The sequence below is a fragment of the Streptopelia decaocto genome, assembly GCF_964273445.1.
Source record: "Streptopelia decaocto genome assembly, chromosome: 1".
Lineage (NCBI taxonomy): Eukaryota > Metazoa > Chordata > Aves > Columbiformes > Columbidae > Streptopelia > Streptopelia decaocto.
Genome location: NC_138663.1, coordinates 180,778,335 through 180,799,257, shown reverse-complemented (window position 1 = coordinate 180,799,257; position 20,923 = coordinate 180,778,335). Strand labels below are relative to the sequence as shown.

Here is a 20,923-nt window from a genome sequence, read left to right as displayed (position 1 = left end):
GCTGGAAGAAAAAAGGGCAATAATTTTGGTGAAGTAGAGGTCAGTGTGCAAGAACAATACTGAGTATTGCTCGAGAGGAAACGTGTGTGCTTTTTCTTAACTATCACATTAAATGAATCTTGTGCACCCAGAAGCTGCTCTTATAACCTTTTATTATTTTTTTTGATAATTCAAGAACTCAGCAGTTGGTTTGCTAAAAGCATATTGTGCCTTTTAAGATCATTCAAGTAGTCCAATTGAAGCACCACAAAAACAAAATTGCAGGACTAAATTGTGCTGTTACATCCTGTAAGCATGACTGAACTGTGTGTAGCTTTTTGGTAGTTTGGTAAATCTAATCATGACAATTTGGTAGATTTTTTTAAAATCTGAGTATGTAAGCATTAATGCACTCACGTTTCTTGCCTTTTTAAAAAAGGAAACAGTCCGTTAAACTTCCATGAAACATTTAAAAATCTATTATTTTTTTTAAAATCTGTTATGTTTATAAAGGATGCTGATTTCGTAAAGGGTGAACTGACAAAAGTACAGTGAAACGTTTAAGATCCGGTGAATTATTATTTTTTTTTTCTTCTAGAAATTTTCCTACGTTGGCAAACATTGAAAGGAAGAAGACGGTGCAGATGCAGAAGGAAGAAAGGGGAGAAGTACTGACTACCCAACAGTTTGGGTAAGCGTTTAGAAACAAGCTTGTTACTTTTCTCCTAATGAGTTCAGAAGGATGCACTCTTACTGTGGTCTCTCAGAACTTGCTGCTTCCACTGTACACATGATCTGGCCGCCCCTTAGCAGAGGGCAGGTCATTTGACAAACTGGATATGTAATGTTCCTTTGTTACAGTTCTTCATAGTCCACTTCAGTTAAATTAAACAATAATTGTATTAGAAACCTGATGGTCTTGCGGAATTTGGCTCTTTGGCTTATTAGAGAAAACCACGTTCTAGTGGCCATTCATTAGATCAGTGTAACCTTCGTCTGAAGAAGAAATAACGGAGTCAGAAGTCGTGCAACATAATGAATCCACATGGTGTGATCCTCTAGTACATAAAAATGGCCAAGAGAGATTTTATGAGTGGATTTGGCTTCTTACCTTCTCCTTTCAGATCATAAATCAATAATCAAGTGAAGAGGGGAGGAAAATTTAACTTTATTTTCATTGCCTAAATAGTGCCCTTTCTTTTGTCTACCCTACATCATCTTTATCTATCGACTACATTTGTTCTGCGCCTGATACTTAATCCTCTTGGATTGTTATGAGTTCTCTCCCTTATGTTGTAAATAATTTTCCATTATGATCTTTGTTCTTTTCACCTCCTCATGGTGTCAGTGAAATGTGGAACCAGCTGACTTCGTTAAGTCTACTTTAAGGCCTGTGGGAAGGCTTTTTAAAAAATGTTTCATGATCCATGGCTCTAGAGTATGCATTGTTTAAATGAGAATGAATGAGCTGGAAGGCACCACACAGGCCCACTTCTAGGGGACTCTTGCTAAATCCCATTTACTGCTGCATGGAAGTGAAGCTGGAGCTTGACACCAAACTATAAAAATTGCACCATGGTGAAGTGGTTTAATTAGTGCAGAATAAAGTTTGTGCCAGGGTAGTATAATTTGTTAAATAGTGATAGTGGAAATTACCTTGGTGCAGCATGTGCTTCAGAAGGCCCAACAGTTACCCACCCCCTTCAACCAGTTGCTTTTCATGACTTTGGAAGGAAAGGATTTTACAAAATTGAAGTAGAAACTTCCTTTGAAAGATACAAAGTTGCAAAACTGCTTCAGACCAAAGACCTAGGCATTCAGACTAAAGTTGCGAAGCTGTGTTACATGGGGAGATATTTATGAGCAAAGATGAGTTTTCCTTGTCACAGTAACAAACTGTTGGGTATCTACAGGTTTATTTCACAGAATCACAGAATCGACTGGGTTGGAAAAGACCTCAGAGATCATCGAGTCCAACCCTTGGTCCAGCTCTAGTCCATTTATTAGATCATGGCACTAAATGCCATGTCCAATCTGAGTTTAAAAACCTCCAGGGACGGCGAGTCCACCACCTCCCTGGGCAGGCCATTCCAATGCCTGACCACTCTCTCTGTAAAGAATTTCTTTCTAGTATCCAGCCTAAATTTCCCCTGGCAGAGTTTAAGCCCATGCCCCCTTGTCCTATTGCTAACTGCCTGGGGGAAGAGACCAATCCCCACCTGGCTATAACTTCCCTTCAGGTAGTTGTAGAGAGTGATGAGGTCACCTCTAAGCCTCCTCTTCTCCAGACTAAACAACCCCAGCTCCCTCAGCCTCTCCCCATAGGTCTTATGTTCAAGTCCCTTCACCAGTCGTGTTGCTCTTCTCTGGACCCGCTCCAGCACTTCAATGTCTTTTCTGAACTGAGGGGTCCAGAACTGAACACAATACTCCAGGTGTGGCCTCACCAATGCAGAGTACGGGGGAAGGATCACTTCCCTTGTCCTGCTGACCACGCTATTTTTGATACAGGACAGGATACCTTTGGCCTTCTTGGCCACCTGGGCACACTGATGGCTCATGTTGAGCTTCCTGTCAGTTAGTACCTTGGTAACTCATGTAGCTGTTCTAGTGAACTGTGAGGCAGATGCAGCATTTAGTTTTAAATGTACGTCAGCAATTCCATACTTGTGTATCACGTTGTTAATAACTTTGTATCTGGAAAATTGTTTGGGAGGGGGAAACACTCTCAAAACTATTGTTTGATTTCACTTAGTGACCTTTAACTCTGGTTGATTCTTGCAATCTCTTCTTTTGTTCCCTCCCTCCCTGAACTGCTAGGACTGTAGATTTGATGAACTGCCCAAAAAGCTGTTGTTTGTGCTTGCATATCAACAGTAAAGATTCTGGAACTGGTGCTTATCTGGCAAATTTACTGATGCATGAGGCAAAAATAGAATACACCTTATTCTCTGCAAGCTACACTATTAAAGAAAATAGCTAAGTAAGATTTAGAAAGGATTAGATACTTAACACTTCTCTAGCACTTTCCATTTGTGGTTCTCTGAAGTGCTTTACAACTGCTAATTCTCAGCATCCCCACGTGTGAGATTAGAGATGCAGAAGGACCACTTTGGCAGTCTGTCTGGTGTCTTGCAACAGCTGATTAATAGCCTGTGGCTCTTCATCCCCTCTGCATGGGAAGTGAAGAGTACATCTTTCACGAGAGGAGGAGGGCAGATGCCAGGCTGACGTTTGTTGGGATGTGTTTGTGACCTTAGGGTTTATTTCTTGGTGTTTGAGGCCCCAGGGAAATCAGAACGTTGTTTTTAACCCTTGGTCAAGAACATAATCTCTAATTGAGCTTATATGTGCTCAGTATCCTCTAGGTACAGAGGTACAGAAAACATCCTGAATTTAGAAGCCACTTGTACAAACTTAGAAATACAGTTCTGCATCTAGCTGGAGGTGAATTATGGGAGGTAATATTAACCACCTTTTTGATGCACAGGAAGGTGGTGGGTTGCCTCTCATGCCTCAGGAACACTATGGTGGATGGTGCTATAAGGGCTCAGCAATCCGTGTGAGTCACTGGCTGGAGAATGAAATTAAATATGTTTTATTATGATATAAATCCATTTTGAATGCTATGGCAGGCCCTTTTCTCAAGAAGGACTGAAGTCTGCAAAGGTATGGAAAAGAGGAGTGTTAGAAATGGGACACTTCTGTACAATCAAAGAGGTGGGTGGCTTGGATATGGTGGCTGTATGATAGAGGTCTGGAAAAATTGCATAGGTGCGAAGGGGAGAATAGAACTCTTTATTGTAACTAGAGAAGGATGAGGGTAGCAAATGACCATTTTAGACATCAGAATGAAGACAAACCAAAGTAAGTCCTTTTTCCACAAAATATTAACACCTTGTTGCAAGATTTCAGGGATGCCATATGTTCACACAGCATCCCACAGTATGAGATGCAAAACCATTGGTGTCCTGGGAGCATCTCTTGTCAGACAGGGTCACTAACTGGTACACCATGGAAAAAATAGATGAAGGGTAACCATCCACCCTGCTTTTATGCTGGTTTTTATTTTCCTCACGTGTTCCACTGGCTGCTTATCAGTGACGAGGTACCAGTTTAGAAATACACCTATGAGACTCTGCTTGCAGATGCATGATTCTAAACTCAGGTAGAAGTTTCAGGAAGAAGCTCTTGCCCAAGTATTATATGGGTGACCTGGGATAACAGAGACCTCTGCCATGCTGTGAGGCTGAGGGAGAGAGTATGAATGAACCACAGGGCTCATTCAGGATGGTAGATCTTGTATTTTTTTGTGGTTATAATGTGCTGATGATTAGTTACGGTCTTGTTTTGCTGAATTAAGTTTCTGTTCCTTGAAAATAAATATTTTCAGGAAGCTTGGGTTGTCCCTTCGGTATTTGCTTTTCTGTCCAAGTTGTACCTGTTCTTGTCTCTATAGACTTTGACAAGTGTTTTAAGTTCTCCAGTTACCTTCCTATGAACACGTTTTGTGTTTATAGGATAACCTGGAAGATTATGGAACCATGGAAGATAAGTGGAACCACTATGCTGTGCTCTTCCCATACTTTAGGACTTGTTATTTTGTTTCAGGTTTATAAAAATCCATTGTCCTGATAGAAGTTTCTTTTATTCCTTTTCCTTTTACTTAATTGATCAAGTGAAGGGAACATTTGTTAGCTTCATAGTGTGAAATGAAGACATCATATCCTCACACTGTAGATGATCAAAGAATTTGTTTAGCCCATGTACCCTTTGCCTTGTTAAAGGTAAGTCATGAACTTCAAACTCTTCATTTAGGTTCTGGTTTGTCACATTGCCCTGCCAGTGAGATGAGCTGTGACTGCCTGTCTGGTCTGTCACTGTGTTTTTGCTGAGCTGGAGTAAGTCCTGGCATCATGCTGTGTTACTGAACCTTAAATATGGGCCTGAGCCATTTGGTTACATAAATTGATTTTTATCCTCATAGTTTGTCATTTGTATGAGCTTTACTTTTCTATTCTTCAGCAAAATGAAGGGGATGTGGAAACCTCCAGAAAATGAAGAGAGGCTTGGGCAGCAAGGAAGACAGAGGAGAAGACAAAAGCGCCCGTTCTGGAAGAAATTTAGGAAAAATGGTGGTGATAATAATGTACATAGAACTCAAAATGGAACTAATGGATCAGAAAACAGCATGTGTGAAAAGGAACATGAAAAACAGTGTGATTTGGCAGCTCAGCCATACGTGAAGGACGTGGACCCCCTCAGTCTTCTGGCAAACAGTGATGTTGGTAAGATTAAGGAACTTGGACAACTTTTATTTTAAGTAGTTCTGCTGAACTGACCTGTTGCATAACTAGCAGCTTCTGGGGAGAGCTGGGGATTTCCTAAAACATGTAAACTCTGTCCTTGATTGAAAGAGGGCTAAAACTGTGCGTGTTTAAAATGGGAAAACTCTCCCTTACTAGAAGATTAATGCATTGATGCAAGGCTTTACAGTATTCTTGGGCAGCCTGTTATACTTCTCATTGTTACTAAAAAAAGTCCAGGTTTCCTGTGTTGTGGCTGGAATAGTGCCAGGGCCTAGAGTATCATAAGCTGTAATCCAGCATCCCTGTGCCTAAAACTTGCACTTAGAACTTCCTTTTAAATGGAAATTTCCAAAGAGAAAGACCTTGATTCAGGATGTGACCTTCTAAGAAATTTCCTGGTGTGATTATTGTGGGAGAGTGGCTCAGTACTTTATCTAAAGGAAATGCATTAAATCTTGCATTTTGGGGAGCTTCTGCTCTAACAGGCCTGTCCTGTTATGGAGGAAACTACCTCAGTAATCTAGCGGTTTTTGAGATACGTCTGTGTGTCTGAGTGAATTCATGTCCATGTGTCCTGGTAGGAGGAGCTAAAACTAGTGGGCTTGGCTGAGATATGGTCTGGAAAGAAGCTGAAATAGAAAGTCATTGAAGAGGAAGAAAAAATCTGATTTGGAAAGGCTGACACAAGAACGTTTAAGATGCTACCAGTGTTAAGCACTTCTGCATAAACTTAATTGTAAGCCAAGTTCATCGTGTTATGAACATATAGGGAAAATCTAGCACACTACTCTTATGTCTTTCTGATTTTTCTATGAGAATTAGAAGGCATTACATTTTATTCTGTATCATCCAAAATGCTTAATCTGAAGACACAAAGATGCTGAGAGACAGGATTAGATGTGTCTTGAATTAGAAAAATAGCCATGCTGGATACTTATTTATCATAGCTTTGTAGGTTTTAAAATGCATTACTAGCTTTAAATCAATATTTAGCTAACAAACTGGAGAGGGTTTCTGGGCTCTTAATGCAGAATCTCAATTATATATTTGTTTTAACAAGTACTTTACCATAATAATCTTATTTTATCTGTAATCTATTGATTAAGAATGCTTTTTTTCTTTTGGTCCAAAGCACTTAGCTGGGAGAGGCACCACAGGGAAAGGGGATTGGGCCATAGGGAAGTGATGTTGTAGTAACTTTAGGAAGGAGAGGGGAAAAAAAATAGCATCTGAGCTGGTTTAAGTGCTGAAACTTTTGCTTGCTAGTCAGGGTTGCTAAACTAACATTTAAAATATGAAAATCTTTATAAAGGCAGAAGAAGAATAAAGTGCTGTGACAATCAAATTATTTTTTAATGACTGTTAAATATCCCTTTGTGGTTTTGAAAATAACAGTATTTAGACTGCAAAGACAAATAGATTTCCTTGTATGAGTCAAGTAAATTACTTAAAATGTCAGCGTTTTTCTTTTAATTCTGTTTTTTTGCTGTGTTATCTATTTTACTCTTGATACTCTCCATATGTGTGTGTTCTCTGAAGTATCGCTACTTAGTTTTTATTGGTGAGCATGTCTTGTTTCCACATGCTGGCAGCAATATAAACTCTCCAGATATAACTATTTATAATATAGTCAGCAGTGATGCAGTACTCTTAGAATATGGCATGTAAGCTGACTTACACTCCAGCTATTTTTAGCAGAAAGGCTAGAATGCTTCTCCTGGAAAGATGTTTGATGTTGAGTTTTTCCTCTTGGAAACATAATCTTCAATTAGTGGGAACAAGAGCTCAGCATCCCCATGCAATTTATTTATTCCAATAATCTCTCCATGTTGGGAAATCTAAGTATGCTTAAATATAACTGTATTTCCCTGCAGCATCTGTGTTTTACTTAATGATAAAAAGTCTAATTATACCAAAGTACAGTGATTAGGGTAACTTCTGCTGTAATAGGTAGAAAAGGAATGTGGTACTTATTACACATTATTAAAGCCAGTTGTAGTTTTTTATACTGTTGAGAAATAGTCATAACAAATAATAACAAACACAATCTAACTAAGTAGAATTAAAAAATATACAGTGAAGTCCATGGTTTTACTGTATAGGTGCGTTTTGTTGGAGCGTTTAAACCTTTCTAACAGCAGCAGCCCTTTGTCTAGAGGAGATGTAATTTTTGCAGAATGCCTCCACTGAAGTTCTGTTTAGTGGCTGGTTCCTTCAAAGCTGAGAAATTGAATGGGAGATGAGAAAACAGAATTTTACTCTTGATTTATAACCAGAGACAAGGTGAGATGATGAGCCTGTCAGGTGGAAAAAACAAAGGCAGAAACAGTTGTATTCTGTAGTGCATGATGCTTCCTCCAAACATGTTACTCTCAAAGAGAAAATATGTTCCAGTAAATGTGTTTTCCTAATTTGCCAAAAAGCAAATTAAAAGTAATTCTTTAAAATTTAAATAAGATAAAAGGAAAAGGCACCCAACCACAGTATGCGCTCAACATTTTGCTTGAGATAGGAGAAAGCAGCAATGGATGAAAATAACTTGAAGTAAATGCTATTTTTGGAACTGCTTAAGTATTTGCAGGTGCTATGTGTTATCCGTCAGAAAAATGCACCGTGTTTAGCATGAGCTTCCAATGTAGTTGCAAATGGGCATGATTACTAAACCAGCAAAAATCAGCCTTTCTCCAAAAGGAGCTCAAAGTAAAAAGAGGCAGGTAAGTAGTTTAGATAAATACCTGCATATATATTTAAAAGTTTTTTTACTGACCGGCATGAGCTCCAATGAATCAAATTGCTCATCGTATATTAGAAGAGAATGAAGAAACTTTGGTGATTTCAAAATAAAAATCTCAAAAGTGTTTAAAAATCTTCTTAAGAAGTGTGAGGCAGCTTTCTTGCGTGACAGGCTTAAAGAGACAGGGAGCGGGAGAGGGCACAACTGTTTTTCTTTGTGAAAATAAGATTACAACCAGTCTTTTTCTAGAAGACTCAACAGACTAGTTTTTCATAATGTTTCTATAGCGGTGTGTGTGTATATGTATGAAATTTTTGTGCAGGTTTATTACTGAAAATCCTTTCCTAGTTTTCCTGCAGACTCTCGCATTGTTCACCTGAGAGTCTTTCCAGGATTTTAGCGCATATAGATCCTTTGTTTCAAACTATAATAAAGCCATTGCAGTTTTGCATGTTTATTTTTAAGAATTGTTTTCTGCTATGGCTCTGTTTTCTGGTATCCTCAATTTCAGAATTTTTGATCTGCTTTTCTGCTGTCTTCCTGGTATTCTCTTTTGGGGCCGTTTGAGTCTGTAATAACTCACTCGTGTATGTCTGTGATGCTCTGTGGGGATTTAAGTATCAAACCGTCTGAAGTACTGCTGAAAACTGATTGTCTAAATTGTAGCCTTGGTTCTCAATGTCCCTTATGAACTTTTTTTACTATCCAAAACCTTCTTTGCTCTTAAATTCTCACTTTGAATAAGCCTAATTCTCTTCCCCTCCTCAACTCCCTGACTGGCTTTTGAATCCTTCTCCCCCACCCCCTGCCTCCGCAGGACTAAATCCAGCAACACTTCAAAACATATTATGAAATCTTCTCTCTCTCTTTACCTACATTTGATAATAAAACCTCTAATTATGTTTGGTATGTGAAAAAAGAGCTCTTGTTCAGGCAACTTTTTGCTTCTGTAGGACTTTTTGCTTCTGGCAGGGCTGTAAATTGGTGGTGAGATGACTTTGGCACCAAATGCCTGTATAGGGTAGGCAAATGTGTTTTTTTGGCTTTTTCTTTTCTATCAGTCCACAGTGTTGAGCAATGGTTGGGTGCCTTTTCCTTTTATCTTATTTAAATTTTAAAGAGTTACTTTTAATTGGGCTTGTGCAGTGGTGCAGTGGGGATTTAGCTGCAAGGCTGGCTGTTGGCATGCAGGAGTATTGGGAAAAACCCCTCTTGCCTTTTCTCTCCCCGCAGAATCTGACAAGGACGAAGCCTCAGGTGAAGATGAGAGGCTGGGACTGACTGTCGTTCCCAAGCAGGTCACCTCTGCCCTGAGTTCATTGTCAGCCAACTACGGCAGTGCATCTGACAGCGAGCCTGAAGGTGTGTAGGAGCATGTCCTCTGCCCTTCTCCTCTCCCTCCTCCCTCACTGTGTTGGTGTGGACTGCAAGCAATGCTAAAACATGATGCCAAATTACATTTCTTTGGGAAGGGTGGGGGGCTTCACCTCTTCTGTATCGGGTGCTTTGCCATCTCCCATCCCATTGTCTGGCCCCTCTGTATTTATAAACACAGCATTAATGTGTGCTGTAGCCCAGTGGTAGCTCTTTACAGCTGTGTCCCCAACTGCTGAAAGCTGCGGATTATCTGTCAGAACCTATATAGTAATCAAAATTTCTTGAGAAAAAACTTTTAAGAGAAATCAAAAGTGCTGCAAAAGAAAATACAACATGTAATCTGTGGCTTGCATTTAGCAAGGATGTTAAAGTAATGGCAGTTCAGTGGCATGTCTCCAAAACACTTGGCTATGGAACTACCTTTTGATTTCTGGCCTGTCCACCAGTGCTCCAATTCAGAGCTGTCTTATATGTGTTGATTTTTAGGCTTATACAAGTAAAGAGAGAAGTTTGTTAAAGGTCATGCACAGGGATGTTTTCGTGGTCTGTGTACAGATCCTTTCCAGTTTGCTTTCAGTGACAGTGCATGGTACCACTGGTGTAAGCCATGCATAAAGGCAAGCTGGGAGGAGTAAAAGGATGTGCCATTGTTCTGCTCCTCTTCCTTCCCCATTCCTCTCTCCTCCTAGTTTTGAGCACTAACTGGGGTTACTGGGTGAGCCATTACTTGTTCCAAGTATGGCGATAGCTCCCAGTCTCAGAGAAGTACCCGGGCACAACACAGCATTTGTGCAGACAGCTGGGATGGCCTTGTCTGCCTGCCCTTTTAAATTTTTTATTCCCCTTACCCCTCCAGCATACTTTAGAAAGCCTCAAACAGAATTTCCTGAAAGACTGGATGGGTATTTCCCCCCTTTCCTTGCCTTTTCTCAGCAGCATGTCCTGGGTTGAAGGGGAGCCATGAAATGTCTTTGATTTGGGTGTGTGTCATTGAATTTCCCAAGCCTTTTTCCCCTTAGTTGTGGGAAAAAAAAAAAAAAAGCAGCCTGTCTTCAGTCTTTCTTCAAATCACGTTTTAGTAGTGTCAGGAAAAAGTTGTTATGCTCACGCTCTAAACTGATTTCCGTGTCTTTAAGGGCTTTTTCCATCGAAGGCTGCTGGGTGTTGCAGTAAGACTTGAACTCTCTAGTACTTGGATTTTGTGCTTCTCTTGAGTGCTTGCGTCAGTCTATGGTAGAGAACTGCTGCTACCACTTGTTTTTGCAGAGAGTTACTATGCTTTACTTGCTGTAGATGGCCTGCCCAAAGTTACGCTGAGCATCTAACAGGCAGGGAATGGAACTCGGGTGTCCTCTGCCTTAACTATCATTATTTTCTCAACAGCCAAATTTGTAGCAAGCTATATTGTGAAGCAGAAGCAATGTACTTTCTAAGTGATAACAAGGCAGAGGTTTGAAAATCTTGTTCAGCTCTTACTACTTTTATTTTTCTTTTGTGTATTGCAGAATTTAAAACTTTTTCTTTCTGTGAATGTTTAGAGTTTATTCTTTGTATGTTAAAAGAAACCCCAAACCAAACAAAACCCTCCCTTTCTCCAAGTAAACCTTGAGCATCTTCATGTCAGGCTATGTGAGTGAGAACAGTACTAACAAACTGCCAGTGCATGGGGATATAAGCATGTTAAAGAGGCTTTTAAGTTTGAGATGAAAGTATGCGCTTTTTCTTTAAGAAATCCCTGTCAAGACTGCAACAAAAGCTGAAGAAAACCAGACTGCGCTCAGAAATACGCCTCAAACTATCGACGTTCCTCAGAGTCAAAACCCAAATCAAAAACGTCCAAAATATACAGGAACGACGTTAAGAAGCTCAAATTCAAATGCACGTCCACACAGAGGGCCTGATAACTGGGGCAAGAAAACATTACCTCTCCTTCCGAAGCGCCGTCCAACTCTGCTGGAAATGGTAACAGTCTGAGTGCTAAAATAATGCCTATTTGTAGCACTATTTGTGAGCGGTTCTCCTCTTCCCTGTGGGAAGTCTATTAGCAAAGGCCCTGCCTTAAAATAGTGAAGTGAATGTTTCACTCGGACAAAGTGTAGATACTTAAATAGACAAATAGAAATACCCCGTTGTGCATTCAGGTAATAACTGACTTTGTTGAGCAGATGACAACTTAATTATATGCCTAAAATGAGCTGCACAAAGGACAAAACCTTTATTCCTCCCCCTCCCCTTCCTATGATAGTATCTGGTAGGTTTTGTGTGTGATCCCACCAGTCTGATTCTGATCTTACTCCCTTGTCTCCCGGCTTTCCTATTCAGTTCCATTTCCCCTGACTGAGGAGCACACTTTTTTTCAGATGTGGTCAAAGAACTTGGTGATAAGGGTGTTGGTGACTTAAATTGTAGAGTCGTGTTGGACTGCAGCCTGCACATGCATGGGTTTCTTCTCTGTGGGCACTTTCAGACCAATCTGAGGAAGTGACAGCACTGGGACCTTGAAGAGGAGGTTGGTGTCTCAGAGGCTAAAAAGAGTTTTGTAGGGATGAGTCCAAGATGTTATGATTCTGTTTGGAGTGACAGTGTGAAGCATCCTCTTAAGAAGCCTGGTATCTTTCCCTGGTACAGACAAAACTTCGAAGCTCTTATTGTGTTTAGTAGTCAAAAGCTAACTTAGCTGGGTAGACTACCCTTGTCATTCTCTAATTAGTCAGCATAACACTCTCCTGTAAAAGGAAAAGTGCTGTGGGCAGAGCACAGGAGAAAGCAGGGTGCCACTGACATCAGGTCTCTGAAACAGGATGTTCAGGCAAGACATAACCTGATAAGCCACATCCCAAGCTGCAGATGTGGGAGAAATCCCTTGATAGCCCTTTTAGCACATACTACTGTTGCTGCCAAGAATTAAAACTCCTAGTGACTGAAAAGGAAGTGTTTGCCCTTTGTGTAGCTCCGTAAGCATGCAGTCATCTATATCTCTAGCTCTTCAAAGTTGTTGGTGATCAAAGCAGTGAAGACTATGGAAAAAAGTCCTGTGAAGTCCCACATGCTGAGAAAAGCTGGCAGAGCACTGAAAGACTGAATTGCAGCTTGCCAGTAGAGTCCATTTTTAACATTGCATTTTGGTGGGGTTTTTATGCCTTTTAATGTTGCTCAAAACTGTTGTTCAGTGATATGTACTGTGGCTGTGAATCACAGAGGAGCACCTGAGATTTGCAGGTAGGCTTCTGCTGTCAGAAATGGTCAGTCTATAAAAACCTTGAAGAAGCAAAGGTGAAATTTCAGTTACTGTGGAGACTTCTTCCAAAAAGTAAAAAAATGGGATTGCTAAGAAAAGGGTGTTGTATCAGTGAAATAATGTTTTAAAAAAAATTAAAGGGAGGTAGGAGAATAGCTGCGGGTGCCTATTGACTCTCAACAGTGAGCTTTGGCACTACTAAAACATGTATTGTAGCCATGCAAACAGTAATGGGTGTTTAGCCATCCTGTGTGCTGACAAAATGAAAAGCCTGTGTAGCATCACTCCCTGCATTAAAAAAAATACAGTACAAAGGTACAGTCTTTGAGAAGGTGATGTTGTATCCTTTCTGTGCCTTTATTTCGCTGTTTATGAATCCAGCAGTTTCTCCCAGTCTGGCAAAGAGAACATCACTGTGCTGTCCCTTCTCTGCCCTAATATGCATCTCTTAGTTCAGATGGAAGGTTTCTAAACGCCTGTTTTAGGTGGCAGCTGCCACCTCATAATCCAGATAAAAATAATCTCATTTTAAAGAGGCTGGCTAAATTGTTGTTGAAACTTAGAACAACAACAGAGTTTCTCTGTGACATGAAAAGCCAAATTAGCTAGGATGTGTAATACAGATCTCCTGCAAGTGATCAGGTCATTACAGATTTGGCCGCTTGCTTTAAACTTGTTGTTTGTTCAGAGTACTGGTTTGACTGACACTTGAAATGACAAAAGGTCCTTCAGTGTTTTGGCTGATTTTTTTGTTTGTTTGTTTGTTTTTAATACCAAAATGAACTTTAGTGAGGTTAAAGGAGGTGAGGGAGGCCTCTAGCACTTTGATTAAGCTATTAGACTTAGGTTTGTGGATTATAGCTCAAACCATTTATTGCTGTTTAAATCCATAGTCTGGTACCTTAGGAAACATGCCCTTTACTTGTATTTTTTGTCTTTTACTTATGGGGTTTTCTAACAAAAAATGCATGGCGTATCAAATTACAGATACAGTATAACCTGGAAAGTCCAAAAGATGTTAATAGACTTGCAATCCTGATGTACTGGAGTATGTGGCCTGGAATACGCTCTTTGTTTCAGGCGTTAATTATGGTCTGTGATATGAGAACATTGTCGTCTGGGTCTATAGTCAGATAATTGGGGGGAGAAATTCCTGGTATTTGGGTATATTCGGTGATGTTCTCTACCACCTGAGCAAACTGAGGCTGACAGCTTAATCCAAAAGGCACCATCATATTTGTCCGCATGTTCTACCTGCCTTAGTGCATTAATGGCGCTAAACGAGCAGTGCATAAATGTGTGCACTTTAGGCCTGTCAGCATCTTTCATCCTTTTCAGTGATACAGTGATGTGCCTGTACCATACTGAATCGTGGCCATCATGAGCCTCTGTCACTAGAAATGGTGTTTGGCCACCAACCTGTGCTGCTCTAGCAGCTCTACCCTGCTGCTTCTTTTCCAGATGCCTGGTCCCACCTCTTCTTCTCTGCTATGGTTCTGCCAAAGCTCCAGTTAGTTGGTAGGAAAGCAAGGAATGTGGGAATATGTGGCTTTTTGTGCTGTCTGTGTTAAGGTGGTCTCCTACTCCATATGCTCAGGACTCATGTGGGAGAAGCAACTATTTAAATTTAGAGATATTCAAAATTACTGATTGGAGTCGTACATCTTCCAACGCTGGTATCAGCTCCAGAGCAATAGAGGGGAATGTGCATCACCTTCTCTCCTTTCTTTCCAGCTACTGGCCCAGGACATCCGACACGAAAGGAATGTGGTTTTGCAGTGCGTTCGATACCTCATCCGAAACAACGTGTTTGGACTTAATTTTAGAACAGAACCGCAAGCTGAAACAGAGACTGAACAGTCCTCTACAACTACAGCAGAGTCTTTGGACAAACTCAATGCATCTAATTGTGTTTCTAGCTCTGACCTTCAGTTAGCAGGAGGAGAAGATGCGTTATTAATAGCCCAGGGTGAGAAAGCACCCGTGGATCAGACTTCACAGATGGTTCACTTGGCAGATGAGGACACATGGGAAACCCCATCAATTCAGTGTGAAGAAGCACTGTAGAGGACATCTGTTGTGGACAATAAAGCAAAGGCTCACCTTTTCTACTTGACTGATGCATTTTTAAAAGACATCAGTATAACAAAATAGTCATTCAAGTGTATACTGGGAGCTGTTAAAACCACTTTTCTGATCTTTTCTGCCTGACATGGCCATTTTCTTGTGAAAGCGTCATCTGCATAGTGTAACTGCCTTTCCCCATGGCAGAAGGGCAGCAGTGGCACAGAGTATGACTTTCCCTGAAGTAGGTGCAGATCTCCACTGTTGAGATCTGCAACAGTGAGAGCCCCTTCAGAGCTCTGAATGTTTTGCCTTGTCATCAAATGTGTGTTGGTCCATTACAAGCACCAAGTAGTGTTGTGGTAGGATGGATCTTAGTGATGGTAAATCATGGTGTGACATTTCTGGGAATCTCTGAGTGTCCAGAAGTATTTCAGTCTACTTTTGAAATGGCAACTGAATGCCCTTTTTGCCCCCCAGCTATTATTGATGTAACATATCCAGTATAAATTGAAGAAGTGAAATGGAAGATAAAACTGACCTGTCTCTAAAAGTACTGCTTGCACCAGGAGTCTCCTTCTCTCTGAAGCAATTTGTTAATTAAGCAGATAAATGGAAATGAGGGTGCAGAATGCTGCAAGAAGCCTTTTTAAAGAAATAAATAAAAATACAATAACTGCTAACTGCTTGCATCAGTGCTAGGTTGCTGGTTGACCTCAGGTACCCAATATTAGGCCTTAACTGCTGTTTCAGTTCATTGCCTGACAAACCTAATTCTTGATGCAGACTTGGTATTAAGAATATTATCAAAGTTTAGAAGGCTTACCAAGAGTTACTGGTTTGTCCCTTTTTAATAAGCATTGGGAATTTATTAGTTGGCCTTCTGGAAGAATGTCTTCCTTGGTACATTTTTATGATGCTCCTACAGCGTACAGCGACTTTTTTTTTACATAATTTGTGCATACATCCATAGTATTATGAGCACTATAAAAGCATTAGCCAAGGTTTAGAAGCAAGTTTAGTCTTTTGATTACATTGCGCATTTGTTTGTGAGAATCCTTCTTGTCAAGAGCAGATGTTAATTTGTCACATTGACACTGAAAACCTGCTGTGAAAACAATCTAATATCAGAACCTTCACTTCAGAATATTTCTTGATTCTTTGTCTTTCAGTCACGGTTAAATGTTGTAGTTAAATCTTTAGGACAGATTTTAATTTTTGGTTCTTTGGTAGAAGTCTAACCTTCCATTCCACCAGCTAAAATACGGAGACTCACATGGGGTTTTTTGTTGCCTAATAATTGTATTTTCTTTCCTCTAGTTCCTTTAGTTGTGCCATACATCTCATTTGCGGTGCACAGAAAACAAGAAATATTTGAAAATTCTGTCCCACTGCTGTGTTATTTATAGCTACAACTGCATATTGTGTTTGTAATGCACCATCTAAATTTACGGAATTATATAAATATCAACATCCTTGTAAATGTTGCATGTCTCAAGAATATATGTGCAGAATAGAAACAGTGATCGTAAACATTTATATTTCCAAGGCAGATGATTCATTCTTCCCGTGATGGTCCCACGAGCCATCTCCATCTCACTGGCTTACTTGTGGCTCTTTCAGTATTACTGTGATGAAAATACCAGCACAGGACTCTCAGCCACGGAGATCTGGCACTTGGGCAGAACCTGATTTTGGAGTGGAGTGGTACTAGTGCTGGTAAAAGCATGGGTAACAGCTGCAGAACAGAAATTGATGTCTTAGGATTGCTACTAAATGGCACTTTAATCAACCCTTAACGTGCTTCTCTCCCTGTTGAGTTGTTGGCAGAGCTTTGTTTGACTGTACACTCTGACCTTGTCTTGAAAAAAAAAGAACAAACCCAAACAAAAAAAACCCTTTAATCTGAATTCTTTATACTGTTATCATTATGGACTTAAGAATATTAAAATTTCACATAAAACCAAAATATTTGTTGAAAAAAAATCTTTTTAAAGTCTATTTCTTGTAGACAGGAGGAGGTGGGTTTCTTTTGGGGCAGATCTGTATGAGGCCAGCATGGCATGAGCCAGGAGTTCTAACCTAGGCCTTGTTGCGTACATGCAGAATTGCTGCTGTTGTTCTTGTAGCAAACCATTTTTGTTAGCTCAGGCAGCAGACACACAGAGTTGTCCACTGCAGAGATGTTAAACCCTGAATTGCAGTCTTGGCCAACAAGTGGAAGGTCTCAGTCTTTTCTTCTCCCCCGCTTTGATTTTCCTGCTCTTCCAGGCTGTGTTCAGACTTCAGATACCTGTTCCTGCTAATGAAGGATGTGCTTCCTTAGTACTTTGGATTCAGCCTTTGGGTAGGAAAGCTGCCAAAATGACCTTTTCTGGTACCGTTAAATGCCTATAGGCTTCTCCAGTCCTTGCAACTTTACTGTCATGGGTTAAAATGGGCGGGTTTTGCTTATTGCTTTCTAGTAAGGCACCTCTCGGTGCCTGTGTTGCTTTTGACACGCTGGAGGAACCAGTGCCTTGATTAAGTTTTGTGTAGCTGTTAACTTTCTTATTGTTTTGGTGTGGGGTGTTTTTTTTTAAGTTTTTTTGCTGTGTTATGAGGAAAAAAAATCCTATTTCTCAGGATTTGTGACTCACTTTAGATAAAAATATTCCAGTGACAACCTTCATGCTTCAGAAATTTTATTTTTATCTTCTTTTATAACTTAGCTACTGAAAATGTAATTGTGGGTGTCTAGTTTAATTTCGGTACTTTGGTGTTTTTTGTTTTAAATCCACCTCAACTACTGAGCTAGAACAGTTGTGCAGCGTGGGAGGGAGATCAGACTGTGGTGGTGCAGCTTAGGCCATCTCGGCTTTGCTGTGAACAAAATCTCTTACGCTACAGCACAGCTGCTTCAGAGATGAGTGTGAGGGCCACAAGTATTGTATATTTCTAATCTATACATTCTTAGTCAGTGAGGTATTTTGCAACTGGTTTTACATATTGCTGTTGCAATCCTTGCCTTGAGAGCTCAGTGAAGGATCTGAGGATCTACAGGCTTATCAGCTTCACCTTGATCTCAGGGAAGGTGGTGGTGCAGATGAGCCTGGAAACCATTTCCAGATTTATTAAGATGATGTTTAGGTTTAGTCAGCATGGATTTATGAAGAAGAAATGCTTAATCCACTGGATGGTCTTCTGCAGTGGGATTACTGACTTGGTGGCTGAGGGGAGGGCAGTGGATATTGCTGCTTGTAGCTTTAGCAAGACCTTTGATGGTATCTTCCTGTAAAATCCTCATTGGTGAAGTATGGGCTAGATAAGTTGGATGGTGAGGTGGACTGAACACTAGTTGGCTCCAAGGGTTGTGATCGGTCACCAGTAGGCTGGGGGAAGTGGTCCTTCTTTCAGCACTGGTGAGATGCATCTGGAGAGCTGGGTCCAGTGCTGGGCTGCCCAGTACAGCAGAGACACGGACATACTGAAGCAAGTCCAGTGCAAGGCCACAAAGATGATGAAGTGACTGGAACATCTTTGATACAGGAAGAGGCTGAGAGAGCCCAGAGAAGAGGAGGTTCAGGGGGATCTTATCCACATGGGTGGATACCTGATCGGGAAAGAATACTGAGACAGGCTTTTCTCAGTGCTCCCCAGGGACAAGGCTTGAGGCAAGGGACACTAACCAAAATACAAGAAATGTAAATATAGGGAGAAATGTTTTTACTGTGAGGGAGGTCAAACTGGCACAGGTTGCCCAAAGAGGCTGAGGCATCTCCATCCTTGGGGATATTCAGAACCCGACAGGACACAGCCCTGGCTGACCCTGCTGTGGGCGAGAGCTGGGCTGGATGATCTCCAGAGGTACCCACCGGCCTCAGCAGCCCTGGGACTCTGTGGGCTGAAGTAGGTGTGCTGTTCAAAATTACTTCTTGGTGTAAGGCCTCTGCTTTGCAAGCTCTGCCCCTACTGAAATGACGGAGCAGGCAAACCCCTCAGGCTGCCCTGCCTGCACGCAACTTCAAGGGTTGAAGAAAAGGTCTAAACTCAGCATCCGCAAGAACAGACATGACTCTGTGGCCTACATTCATCCCTAGTGTCTGCCTTTGCACAACCTTGGACTTCAGCTCCATGCATCAATTTGCAGAGAGGGCTGCTAAATCCAATGCTTTAACTTTCCTTGCGATGCGATTTGAGATGCATGAATGAAAAATGCTGCATAAGTGTTGGGTTTTGCGGTTACTTGGTGAGGTGAGAAAGAGTTGTGTCGGTCTGGGTGTTCATTGATGCTGTCTGGGAGTGCTCAATACCTAAAAAGAAACTCCCACTCTCCTTACTTTTCAGTGCTCTTCTGGCTTATGTTATGTGCCTTGCTTCCTAAATTGTCCTCTAATTTCTAAATATACCCTGCAGGCAGCACCTCTTGTTTGGTAAGACAGCTTTCTTGGCATGGTATAATTTTTCCATCTTTTCTTTATTGTGTATGTAAAGGAAGATGTATAGACTCTGTATGAGTATGGGCTCTTACACAAAAGCAGTACTAGCTCAGTAAAGTAAATCTTATGTTGAGGAATACCTGAGGCACTGAAACCCCTATGTGGTCACAGGAGCAGCTGTTTTTTGGGGTGAGGGGAAACCCAGTACTGATTTCAGCTGAACATGTTCTTTCAGGTTAACTGACATAACCATGAAGACACTGATCTGGGTACTTTTTGCAGGAAATGAGATAAGAAATTAGATCAAATGCAATATGTAGTTGGAGAAAAACAGTGAATTCATGTTCTATTGATCACAGCCAGGTACTGAGTTGTCAAACCTGCTTCCCTGACTCCAGTCTTACCAGTTTACTTTCTAAGCATGGGGTGATCTGCCTGAACAGTGGAAGTGTAACCCTGGCTTTGGGGAGGCTGAAAGAAAATTGCCAGCACCAATATTTGTCTGTGCTGATCTGCTGCTGTTGTGACCAGCAGGCATCTGTTCAAACCCAGGTGCCTTTTAACCTCTGCTGCCTTGGCAAGCGATTGGGGCAAAATAACTGGATTTCCCAATGGATTGACTTATGGGCAAGCAGGATATTTTTTAAATTCCAGAGATGGTCTGAAAAACCTCTAAGTATGCCAGTTTGTAATAATTTCAGAGGAAATTTATTTGTAATATCTGCCCAGAGCATAACATCTTTGAGACAAGGGTTTCAGGTTGGTGAAATCTTTCTTTCCACTTTGACAAAGGCTTTTTGTTTCCATTTTAATGGAAGCAAGGAAGCCAGAGCAGCTCCTCCTGGGCATGGGGGAAGGTGAACCCCATCCCCAGGCTCCTAGGACAGGGGTGCTTGGAGTGGTGCCTTTGGGGCGTGCAGGGCTGGCTGGCTCCTTCTGACTCCCTGTGATTCCACTTGCCCCAAGGTGCTTCCCTCCCAGTGCAGGAAGAGCCAGGCTGCTTTGCCAAGGGGCTGCATCTCCCACCTGGGAGGCCGAACCTCCTCAAACTGGAATTTAAAAAAAAAAAGAGGATGCTGGAGAGGCAGCGTGATGCTTGGAGACATGGAGATCTGCATCCTCGGGATGGTCCCCTCCTGAGCAGGTGCTTTCGCTGGCTTGCTTTCTAATTAAAGCTGTCTGCTTCCTCCTCTGCTTGAGCTGGGGAGTCTGGTCCACGCTCTCTCATTTGCTGGAGATATTAAGTAAATTCAACCTGAATTTAAAAATAGCAGTGGGATTACTTAAACCACATTTCTCAGTGAATTCACTGTTGCTAAAACTCTTCATCCTGCTGTACTTAAATCTAAACCCTCATCCATATTTTCATCTGGTCTCTTAGCCAAGAGATTTTGACTTTCCAGGGCAAGATGTCAGTATTGTACCAGGCAACATTGGAGGCAATGTGATTGCATCATATGGTGACAAAATGTTATTGCAGCTTTCTAAAAGTGAAGGCTGTTTCCCAACCTTTTTGCCAGGCACCAAAATTCAGAATGACTTTGTTTTATCTTGTCTTTTGTGCTATTAGGTGACACTGTTGATACAGATGTTTTCACAAGAGATAATGAAACTTGTCTGCCCTTGCACCATGGAGAGAAAATACCAACAACACAGGAAAAATATTCCTTTTCATTGCCCTTTGGTTTCATGGACAGGAGCATGATTTCCTTCTCAGTTTCAGATGACCCTTTGTGAGAACCTGGTGTCTATTAGCCCAGGACCATTCACACACACAAGCTCATGCTGGTGTCTGAGCTCCTGT

At 41.2% G+C, this 20,923-nt stretch overlaps 1 protein-coding gene across 3 annotated transcripts in view; it reads left to right on the top strand.

The window, feature by feature from the left end:
• Positions 1-20,923, top strand: part of NUFIP1 (nuclear FMR1 interacting protein 1) — a 93,477-nt gene that overhangs the window by 9,835 nt on the left and 62,719 nt on the right. For 2 of the 3 annotated variants that reach the window (XR_014186173.1, XM_082074501.1), the window contains exons 6-9: positions 578-670; positions 5,005-5,267; positions 9,256-9,384; positions 11,129-11,361. Coding sequence is in view for 2 of the 3 variants with exons in the window: in XM_082074501.1 (XP_081930627.1) it covers positions 578-670; positions 5,005-5,267; positions 9,256-9,384; positions 11,129-11,361 (718 nt within the window). In the remaining variant the exon portion in view is untranslated. Of the gene's footprint in view, positions 1-577; positions 671-5,004; positions 5,268-9,255; positions 9,385-11,128; positions 11,362-14,371; positions 16,671-20,923 lie in introns of those variants that run through there. The other variant, XM_082074500.1, reaches the window with a different exon arrangement.